The sequence below is a fragment of the Oncorhynchus keta genome, unplaced genomic scaffold (genome assembly GCF_023373465.1).
Source record: "Oncorhynchus keta strain PuntledgeMale-10-30-2019 unplaced genomic scaffold, Oket_V2 Un_contig_15169_pilon_pilon, whole genome shotgun sequence".
Classification (NCBI taxonomy): Eukaryota; Metazoa; Chordata; class Actinopteri; order Salmoniformes; family Salmonidae; genus Oncorhynchus; species Oncorhynchus keta.
The window spans coordinates 25,111-37,565 of NW_026279167.1; the positions used below are offsets into that span (position 1 = coordinate 25,111).

General features: G+C 31.7%; 1 protein-coding gene across 1 annotated transcript in view; it reads left to right on the forward strand.

The window, feature by feature from the left end:
• The window catches only part of LOC127918884 (multiple C2 and transmembrane domain-containing protein 2-like), a 35,974-nt gene extending 24,878 nt beyond the window's left edge, over nucleotides 1-11,096 (forward strand). The window contains exons 5-7 of the mRNA XM_052502162.1: nucleotides 8,088-8,197; nucleotides 8,499-8,596; nucleotides 10,382-11,096. Of these exons, the coding sequence (XP_052358122.1) occupies nucleotides 8,088-8,197; nucleotides 8,499-8,596; nucleotides 10,382-10,456 (283 nt within the window). The 3' untranslated portion in view covers nucleotides 10,457-11,096. The remainder of the gene's footprint in view (nucleotides 1-8,087; nucleotides 8,198-8,498; nucleotides 8,597-10,381) is intronic.
• The last annotated feature ends 1,359 nt before the right edge of the window (nucleotides 11,097-12,455 follow it).

Here is a 12,455-nt window from a genome sequence, read left to right on the forward strand (position 1 = left end):
TCAGTATGAATATGTATTGTGTTTCTACTCAGTATGAATATGTATTGTATTTCTACTCAGTATGAATATGTATTGTGTTTCTACTCAATATGAATATGTATTGTGTTTCTACTCAGTATGAATATGTATTGTGTTTCTACTCAGTATGAATATGTATTGTGTTTCTACTCAGTATGAATATGTATTGTGTTTCTACTCAGTATGAATATGTATTGTGTTTCTACTCAGTATGAATATGTATTGTGTTTCTACTCAGTATGAATATGTATTGTGTTTCTACTCAATATGTATTGTGTTTCTACTCAATATGTATTGTGTTTCTACTCAATATGTATTGTGTTTCTACTCAGTATGAATATGTATTGTGTTTCTACTCAATATGAATATGTATTGTGTTTCTACTCAGTATGAATATGTATTGTGTTTCTACTCAATATGAATATGTATTGTGTTTCTACTCAATATGAATATGTATTGTGTTTCTACTCAGTATGAATATGTATTGTGTTTCTACTCAATATGAATATGTATTGTGTTTCTACTCAATATGAATATGTATTGTGTTTCTACTCAGTATGAATATGTATTGTGTTTCTACTCAGTATGAATATGTATTGTGTTTCTACTCAGTATGAATATGTATTGTGTTTCTACTCAGTCTGAATATGTATTGTGTTTCTACTCAGTATGAATATGTATTGTGTTTCTACTCAATATGTATTGTGTTTCTACTCAGTATGAATATGTATTGTGTTTCTACTCAATATGTATTGTGTTTCTACTCAGTATGAATATGTATTGTGTTTCTACTCAGTATGAATATGTATTGTGTTTCTACTCAATATGTATTGTGTTTCTACTCAGTATGAATATGTATTGTGTTTCTAGTCAATATGTATTGTGTTTCTACTCAGTATGAAGATGTATTGTATTTCTACTCAATATGTATTGTGTTTCTACTCAGTATGAATATGTATTGTGTTTCTACTCAATATGTATTGTGTTTCTACTCAGTATGAATATGTATTGTGTTTCTACTCAATATGTATTGTGTTTCTACTCAGTATGAATATGTATTGTGTTTCTACTCAGTATGAATATTACATTTACATTTACATTTAAGTCATTTAGCAGACGCTCTTATCCAGAGCGACTTACAAATTGGTGCATACACCTTATGACAACCAGTGGAACAGCCACTTGCATCTAAATCTTGTTGGGGGAGAAGGGGGGTGAGAAGGATTACTTATTGTGTTTCTATAAGTCCCTTACTTACCCTATCCTAGGTATTCCTTGAAGAGGTGGGGTTTCAGGTGTCTCCGGAAGGTGGTGATTGACTCCGCTGTATGTATTGTGTTTCTACTCAGTATGAATATGTATTGTATTTCTACTCAGTATGAATATGTATTTTGTTTCTACTCAGTATGAATATGTATTGTGTTTCTACTCAATATGAATATTATTATTATTATTATATTATTAATATGTATTGTATTTCTACTCAGTATGAATATGTATTGTGTTTCTACTCAGTATGAATATGTATTGTGTTTCTACTCAGTATGAATATGTATTGTGTTTCTACTCAGTATGAATATGTATTGTGTTTCTAATCAGTATGAATATGTATTGTGTTTCTACTCAGTATGAATATGTATTGTGTTTCTACTCAGTATGAATATGTATTGTGTTTCTACTCAGTATGAATATGTATTGTGTTTCTACTCAATATGAATATTATTATTATTATTATATTATTAATATGTATTGTATTTCTACTCAGTATGAATATGTATTGTGTTTCTACTCAGTATGAATATGTATTGTGTTTCTACTCAGTATGAATATGTATTGTGTTTCTACTCAATATGTATTGTGTTTTTACTCAGTATGAATATGTATTGTGTTTCTACTCAATATGAATATGTATTGTATTTCTACTCAATATGTATTGTGTTTCTACTCAGTATGAATATGTATTGTGTTTCTACTCAGTATGAATATGTATTGTGTTTCTACTCAGTATGAATATGTATTGTGTTTCTACTCAGTATGAATATGTATTGTGTTTCTACTCAATATGTATTGTGTTTCTACTCAGTATGAATATGTATTGTGTTTCTACTCAATATGTATTGTGTTTCTACTCAGTATGAATATGTATTGTGTTTCTACTCAGTATGAATATGTATTGTGTTTCTACTCAGTATGAATATGTATTCATGTGGTCCTTCTGAATATGTATTGTGTTTCTACTCAATATGAATATGTATTGTGTTTCTACTCAATATGAATATGTATTGTATTTCTACTCAATATGTATTGTGTTTCTACTCAGTATGAATATGTATTGTGTTTCTACTCAGTATGAATATGTATTGTGTTTCTACTCAATATGAATATGTATTGTGTTTCTACTCAATATGAATATGTATTGTGTTTCTACTCAGTATGAATATGTATTGTATTTCTACTCAATATGTATTGTGTTTCTACTCAGTATGAATATGTATTATGTTTCTACTCAGTATGAATATGTATTGTGTTTCTACTCAGTATGAATATGTATTGTATTTCTACTCAGTATGAATATGTATTGTGTTTCTACTCAATATGTATTGTGTTTCTACTCAATATGAATATGTATTGTGTTTCTACTCAATATGAATATGTATTGTGTTTCTACTCAATATGAATATGTATTGTGTTTCTACTCAATATGTATTGTGTTTCTACTCAGTATGAATATGTATTGTGTTTCTACTCAGTATGAATATGTATTGTGTTTCTACTCAGTATGAATATGTATTGTGTTTCTACTCAATATGTATTGTGTTTCTACTCAGTATGAATATGTATTGTGTTTCTACTCAGTATGAATATGTATTGTGTTTCTACTCAATATGTATTGTGTTTCTACTCAGTATGAATATGTATTGTATTTCTACTCAATATGTATTGTGTTTCTACTCAATATGTATTGTGTTTCTACTCAATATGTATTGTGTTTCTACTCAATATGTATTGTGTTTCTACTCAGTGTTGTGTTTCTACTCAATATGTATTGTGTTTCTACTCAATATGAATATGTGTTGTGTTTCTACTCAATATGTATTGTGTTTCTACTCAGTATGAATATGTATTGTGTTTCTACTCAGTATGAATATGTATTGTGTTTCTACTCAGTATGAATATGTATTGTGTTTCTACTCAATATGAATATGTATTGTGTTTCTACTCAGTATGAATATGTATTGTGTTTCTACTCAATATGAATATGTATTGTGTTTCTACTCAGTATGAATATGTATTGTGTTTCTACTCAATATGTATTGTGTTTCTACTCAGTATGAATATGTATTGTGTTTCTACTCAATATGTATTGTGTTTCTACTCAGTATGAATATGTATTGTTTCTACTCAATATGTATTGTGTTTCTACTCAGTATGAATATGTATTGTGTTTCTACTCAGTATGAATATGTATTGTGTTTCTACTCAGTATGTATTGTGTTTCTACTCAATATGAATATGTATTGTATTTCTACTCAATATGTATTGTGTTTCTACTCAGTATGAATATGTATTGTGTTTCTACTCAGTATGAATATGTATTGTGTTTCTACTCAATATGTATTGTGTTTCTACTCAATATGAATATGTATTGTATTTCTACTCAATATGTATTGTGTTTCTACTCAGTATGAATATGTATTGTGTTTCTACTCAGTATGAATATGTATTGTGTTTCTACTCAGTATGAATATGTATTGTGTTTCTACTCAATATGAATATGTATTGTATTTCTACTCAATATGTATTGTGTTTCTACTCAGTATGAATATGTATTGTGTTTCTACTCAATATGTATTGTGTTTCTACTCAATATGAATATGTATTGTATTTCTACTCAATATGTATTGTGTTTCTACTCAGTATGAATATGTATTGTGTTTCTACTCAATATGTATTGTGTTTCTACTCAATATGTATTGTGTTTCTACTCAATATGTATTGTGTTTCTAGTCAATATGTATTGTGTTTCTACTCAGTATTGTATTTCTACTCAATATGTATTGTGTTTCTACTCAGTATGAATATGTATTGTGTTTCTACTCAATATGTATTGTGTTTCTACTCAGTATGAATATGTATTGTGTTTCTACTCAATATGAATATGTATTGTGTTTCTACTCAGTATGAATATGTATTGTGTTTCTACTCAGTATGAATATGTATTGTGTTTCTACTCAGTATGAATATGTATTGTGTTTCTAGTCAATATGTATTGTGTTTCTACTCAGTATGAATATGTATTGTATTTCTACTCAATATGTATTGTGTTTCTACTCAGTATGAATATGTATTGTGTTTCTACTCAATATGTATTGTGTTTCTACTCAGTATGAATATGTATTGTGTTTCTACTCAGTATGAATATGTATTGTGTTTCTACTCAATATGTATTGTGTTTCTACTCAGTATGAATATGTATTGTATTTCTACTCAATATGTATTGTGTTTCTACTCAATATGTATTGTGTTTCTACTCAGTATGAATATGTATTGTGTTTCTACTCAATATGTATTGTGTTTCTACTCAATATGAATATGTATTGTATTTCTACTCAATATGTATTGTGTTTCTACTCAGTATGAATATGTATTGTGTTTCTACTCAGTATGAATATGTATTGCGTTTCTACTCAGTATGAATATGTATTGTGTTTCTACTCAATATGTATTGTATTGTGTTTCTACTCAGTATGAATATGTATTGTGTTTCTACTCAGTATGAATATGTATTGTGTTTCTACTCAATATGTATTGTATTGTGTTTCTACTCAATATGAATATGTATTGTGTTTCTACTCAGTATGAATATGTATTGTATTTCTACTCAATATGAATATGTATTGTATTTCTACTCAATATGTATTGTGTTTCTACTCAGTATGAATATGTATTGTGTTTCTACTCAGTATGAATATGTATTGTGTTTCTACTCAATATGTATTGTGTTTCTACTCAATATGAATATGTATTGTATTTCTACTCAATATGTATTGTGTTTCTACTCAGTATGAATATGTATTGTGTTTCTACTCAATATGAATATGTATTGTATTTCTACTCAATATGTATTGTGTTTCTACTCAGTATGAATATGTATTGTGTTTCTACTCAGTATGAATATGTATTGTGTTTCTACTCAGTATGAATATGTATTGTGTTTCTACTCAGTATGAATATGTATTGTGTTTCTACTCAATATGAATATGTATTGTGTTTCTACTCAGTATGAATATGTATTGTGTTTCTACTCAATATGTATTGTGTTTCTACTCAATATGAATATGTATTGTATTTCTACTCAATATGTATTGTGTTTCTACTCAGTATGAATATGTATTGTGTTTCTACTCAGTATGAATATGTATTGTGTTTCTACTCAATATGTATTGTGTTCTGCTCAATATGAATATGTATTGTGTTTCTACTCAGTATGAATATGTATTGTGTTTCTACTCAGTATGAATATGTATTGTGTTTCTACTCAATATGTATTGTGTTTCTACTCAGTATGAATATGTATTGTGTTTCTACTCAGTATGAATATGTATTGTGTTTCTACTCAGTATGAATATGTATTGTGTTTCTACTCAGTATGAATATGTATTGTGTTTCTACTCAATGTGTATTGTGTTTCTACTCAGTATGAATGTGTATTGTGTTTCTACTCAGTATGAATGTGTATTGTGTTTCTACTCAGTATGAATGTGTATTGTGTTTCTACTCAGTATGAATGTGTATTGTGTTTCTACTCAGTATGAATATGTATTGTGTTTCTACTCAATATGTATTGTGTTTCTACTCAGTATGAATATGTATTGTGTTTCTACTCAGTATGAATATGTATTGTGTTTCTACTCAATATGTATTGTGTTTCTTTCTACTCAATATGTATTGTGTTTCTACTCAATATGAATATGTATTGTGTTTCTACTCAATATGAATATGTATTGTGTTTCTACTCAATATGTATTGTGTTTCTACTCAGTATGAATATGTATTGTGTTTCTACTCAATATGTATTGTGTTTCTACTCAGTATGAATATGTATTGTATTTCTACTCAATATGTATTGTGTTTCTACTCAGTATGTATTGTGTTTCTACTCAATATGTATTGTGTTTCTACTCAGTATGAATATGTATTGTGTTTCTACTCAATATGAATATGTATTGTGTTTCTACTCAGTATGAATATGTATTGTGTTTCTACTCAGTATGAATATGTATTGTGTTTCTACTCAGTATGAATATGTATTGTGTTTCTACTCAATATGTATTGTGTTTCTACTCAGTATGAATATGTATTGTGTTTCTACTCAATATGTATTGTGTTTCTACTCAGTATGAATATGTATTGTTTCTACTCAATATGTATTGTGTTTCTACTCAGTATGAATATGTATTGTGTTTCTACTCAGTATGAATATGTATTGTGTTTCTACTCAGTATGTATTGTGTTTCTACTCAATATGAATATGTATTGTATTTCTACTCAATATGTATTGTGTTTCTACTCAGTATGAATATGTATTGTGTTTCTACTCAGTATGAATATGTATTGTGTTTCTACTCAATATGTATTGTGTTTCTACTCAATATGAATATTTATTGTATTTCTACTCAATATGTATTGTGTTTCTACTCAGTATGAATATGTATTGTGTTTCTACTCAGTATGAATATGTATTGTGTTTCTACTCAGTATGAATATGTATTGTGTTTCTACTCAGTATGAATATGTATTGTGTTTCTACTCAATATGTATTGTATTGTGTTTCTACTCAGTATGAATATGTATTGTGTTTCTACTCAGTATGAATATGTATTGTGTTTCTACTCAATATGTATTGTATTGTGTTTCTACTCAATATGAATATGTATTGTGTTTCTACTCAGTATGAATATGTATTGTATTTCTACTCAATATGAATATGTATTGTATTTCTACTCAATATGTATTGTGTTTCTACTCAGTATGAATATGTATTGTGTTTCTACTCAGTATGAATATGTATTGTGTTTCTACTCAATATGTATTGTGTTTCTACTCAATATGAATATGTATTGTATTTCTACTCAATATGTATTGTGTTTCTACTCAGTATGAATATGTATTGTGTTTCTACTCAATATGAATATGTATTGTATTTCTACTCAATATGTATTGTGTTTCTACTCAGTATGAATATGTATTGTGTTTCTACTCAGTATGAATATGTATTGTGTTTCTACTCAGTATGAATATGTATTGTGTTTCTACTCAGTATGAATATGTATTGTGTTTCTACTCAATATGAATATGTATTGTGTTTCTACTCAGTATGAATATGTATTGTGTTTCTACTCAATATGTATTGTGTTTCTACTCAATATGAATATGTATTGTATTTCTACTCAATATGTATTGTGTTTCTACTCAGTATGAATATGTATTGTGTTTCTACTCAGTATGAATATGTATTGTGTTTCTACTCAATATGTATTGTGTTCTACTCAATATGAATATGTATTGTGTTTCTACTCAGTATGAATATGTATTGTGTTTCTACTCAGTATGAATATGTATTGTGTTTCTACTCAATATGTATTGTGTTTCTACTCAATATGAATATGTATTGTGTTTCTACTCAGTATGAATATGTATTGTGTTTCTACTCAATATGAATATGTATTGTGTTTCTACTCAGTATGAATATGTATTGTGTTTCTACTCAATATGTATTGTGTTTCTACTCAATATGTATTGTATTGTGTTTCTACTCAGTATGAATGTGTATTGTGTTTCTACTCAGTATGAATATGTATTGTGTTTCTACTCAGTATGAATATGTATTGTATTTCTACTCAATATGTATTGTGTTTCTACTCAATATGAATATGTATTGTATTTCTACTCAGTATGAATATGTATTGTGTTTCTACTCAGTATGAATATGTATTGTGTTTCTACTCAGTATGAATATGTATTGTGTTTCTACTCAGTATGAATGTGTATTGTATTCTCTTCATCAGCACCTTTAACTGGTCAGTACCGTTCCTCTCCAACCTTGCCTTCCTTATCCTGGTGACAGTAACATTTCTGACATACTTCATCCCTGTACGATATATCCTTCTAGTATGGGGTAAGTGCATGTTTTCTTTAATTATTTAATTATAGCTGCATCAGATCCACCCAGATTACTGGTTTATACAGACTGTTTTATTTTATTATTTAATTAGAGCTGCATCAGATCCACCCAGATTACTGGTTTATACAGACTGTTTTATTTTATTATTTAATTAGAGCTGCATCAGATCCACCCAGATTACTGGTTTATACAGACTGTTTTATTTTATTATTTAATTAGAGCTGCATCAGATCCACCCAGATTACTGGTTTATACAGACTGTTTTATTTTGCTTCTCCTGAATGTCTGTTTTCAGGAATTAATAAATTCACCAAGAAATTACGGGCCCCGTACGCCATCGACAACAATGAGGTGTTTGATTTCCTGAGGAGAGTTCCTTCAGATGTTCACAAGGTAAGTGTCTATAGAAGGTTAAAGGGCAATTCCACCGCTTTTCAACAGATAACACAGTGATTTAGGAAGACTGTGAGATTAGCGGGGAGCTGGATAATACTCTTCCTGCCTGGAAATTCATCACATGTAAATGTAGAAACTCTGCATGAAAAGTCCAAACCTAAAGGACCTTTTCTTCTTATGTGTGTAGCTACAGAACATAGAAATATGTCGTTATTCACATATGTAGACACTGGTGTGGTGCTGGACATAGTGAATGGGAGTTTAAAAAGTGGTGGAATTATCCTTTTCAGGTTATTGCCTCTAAATCAGATTCAGGAAGCCAGTAATGCTCTCGATCAGATTCAGGAAGCCAGTAAACCTCTAGTATTTCAGGTTATAACCTCTAGATCAGATTCAGGAAGCCAGTTATGCTCTAGATCAGATTCAGGAAGCCAGTAAACCTCTAGTCTTTCAGGTTATAACCTCTAGATCAGATCCAGGAAGCCAGTAATGCTCTAGATCAGATTCAGGAAGCCAGTAAACCTCTAGTATTTCAGGTTATAACCTCTAGATCATATTCAGGGAGACAGTAATTCTCTATTCTTTCAGGTTATAACCTCTAGATCAGATTCAGGAAGGCAGTAAATGTCTAGTATTTCAGGTTATAACCTATAGATCAGATGCAGGATGCCAGTAAACCTCTAGATCAGATTCAGGAAGCCAGTAAACCTCTAGATCAGATTCAGGAAGCCAGTAAACCTCTAGATCAGATGCAGGATGCCAGTAAACCTCTAGATCAGATGCAGGATGCCAGTAAACCTCTAGATCAGATGCAGGATGCCAGTAAACCTCTAGATCAGATGCAGGATGCCAGTAAACCTCTAGATCAGATTCAGGATGCCAGTAAACCTCTAGATCAGATGCAGGATGCCAGTAAACCTCTAGATTAGATGCAGGATGCCAGTAAACCTCTAGATCAGATGCAGGATGCCAGTAAACCTCTAGATTAGATGCAGGATGCCAGTAAACCTCTAGATCAGATGCAGGATGCCAGTAAACCTCTAGATTAGATGCAGGAAGCCAGTAAACCTCTAGATCAGATGCAGGAAGCCAGTAAACCTCTAGATCAGATGCAGGATGCCAGTAAACCTCTAGATCAGATGCAGGATGCCAGTAAACCTCTAGATCAGATTCAGGGTGCCAGTAAACCTTTAGATCAGATGCAGGATGCCAGTAAACCTCTAGATCAGATGCAGGATGCCAGTAAACCTCTAGATCAGATTCAGGAAGCCAGTAAACTTCTAGTCTTTCAGCACTGCTTTCTACTGAAATATCCCACAGGTTGTTGCCTGTGTAATTATAGCCCGGTCTAATGTATGTTATGATGTTTCCTCCCTAACAGCCCTTGTGGATTATACAAGGTGTTAGGGTCATGTGCCTTTCAGTTGCCGGGCGAAGGCACCACAGAGTTGATAACTTCTGTGACTATTGTCACCACAGAGTTGATAACTTCTGTGACTATTGTCACCACAGAGTTTGAGAGTAGGGTTGCAAAATTCTGTTAACTTTCCCAAAAGTCCTAGTTTTTGGGGGAAATCTGTTGGAAGATTTGTGGATTCAGGAGGGAATAAGCAGGAAGTGTGTGAATCCTCCAATCGGGGAAGTTAGCAGAATTTTACAACACTAGTTGAGAGCTACTGTGACTGTTGTGTGACCGCAACTGGTAGTATGACCTCCTCAGACACTGTAGCCCTACAGCTCTGCTGTTATGAATGATACCTGACCATATTCCTCTGTGTGTAGGTGCAGTACAGCGAGCTGAAGACTTTGAGCGCCCAGAGTCCTCTGAGGAGGAAGAGAACCATTGAGAGGAGGTGATGGAGGAGTGATCTATGGTCCCCAATGGAAGACATGGCCATGTGCACACTGTTGCCACCTCAGACTTGTGTCCTGTGTGAAACTGGCCGTATAGTGGAGGATATGCAGGGCATATCTGGATCACATTCCTCTATGTTCAGAACTGGTTAGAAAACTGCTCCTGGGTTACTGGTCCTCTGTAGCTCCGTTTGTAGAACATGGCACTTGCTGTGCCGGGATAGTGGGTACAATTCCTGAGATCACCCATATGTATACACGCATAACTACGTCTCTTTGGGATAAAAGCATCTGCTACATGGCGTCTATACTGAACAAAAATGGCAACGCAACATGCAACAATTTCAAAGATTTTACTGACTTACAGTTCATAGAAGAAAATCAGTCATTTGAAATGAATTCTTTCAGCCCTAATCAATGGACTTCACATGACTGGGATGCAGGGGGGTGGATTATCTTGGCAATAGGAGAAAAGCTCACTAACAGAGGAAGGTAAAAGCTTTTTGTACGTACAGAAACCATTCTGGGATTTTTTATTTCAGCTCATGAAATATGGGACCAACACTTTACATGTTGCGTTTGTATGTGTTCAGTGTCTATTAGCAGTCAGACATGGATATTGTATCACCAGCAGGCTAAAGATCACCAGCATGTTGTCCACCTACTCTCCATCAACATGGCTTCCGCACTGACTTTCGTTCAACACTTTTTATAATATTGTTCACTCATTTTTGTTTTATTGAAAGATACTATTTAATCAAAAAACAGTTTTATCCTGATCTGTTCTTCTCCACTTTTCTGACTTTTTAAAATGTATTTCTGTTTTAAGTATCTACAATTGTAGTTGTTAAAGTTTCAGAATATTATATTTTTATATTTTTAAGAGAGATGTCTGAATGAATCAAAATCTGCTTTAACTCGTCAATAGAAATCGGTCATCTGATTCTACCGTTATTTTTATTGTAAATCCAGACCAGGTTGAAATGTGTTTTTACAGATAATGAAATAATCTCATTTCAATATTTCTAGATTTTACTTTCTTTTAGAATGCACAATATTGAGATGTTACTTGGTCCTCAGTGGACAACCCCCCATCATATTCAGTATCATGTAAACATTCAAGATCCTCAACATTTCTCATATCCTCATTCCCATCATATTCAGTATCATGTAAACATTCAAGATCCTCAACATTTCTCATATCCTCATTCCCATCATATTCAGTATCATGTAAACATTCAAGACCCTCAACATTTCTCATATCCTCATTCCTATCATATTCAGTATCATGTAAACATTCAAGATCCTCAACATTTCTCATATCCTCATTCCCATCATATTCAGTATCATGTAAACATTCAAGATCCTCAACATTTCTCATATCCTCATTCCCATCATATTCAGTATCATGTAAACATTCAAGATCCTCAACATTTCTCATATCCTCATTCCCATCATATTCAGTATCATGTAAACATTCAAGACCCTCAACATTTCCATATCCTCATTCCTATCATATTCAGTATCATGTAAACATTCAAGATCCTCAACATTTCTCATATCCTCATTCCTATCATATTCAGTATCATGTAAACATTCAAGATCCTCAACATTTCTCATTTCCTCATTCCCATCATATTCAGTATCATGTAAACATTCAAGATCCTCAACATTTCTCATATCCTCATTCCTATCATATGCAGTATAGAGGGTGAAAAGCTTTAACACTATATGTATTATTTGATGTATTACATGTTATATATATACAATGTCTACCTTTCACACTGAGCGTGTAATATTGTGTGTCTTGGCTGTTGGGTTGAGATGTTTCTACCCTCTACATTCCTGATGGTCCTGAACATGCTCCTGTTGCTGGTGAAAGCTGTGGGACCAATGTGTCCATTTTTAAACACCTGATATCATGTATTGGTGTTGTTTCTGAAGAGTTTCTGTCACCATACAATAAACACAGCATGATTTACCTCAATGGATACTTTTACAG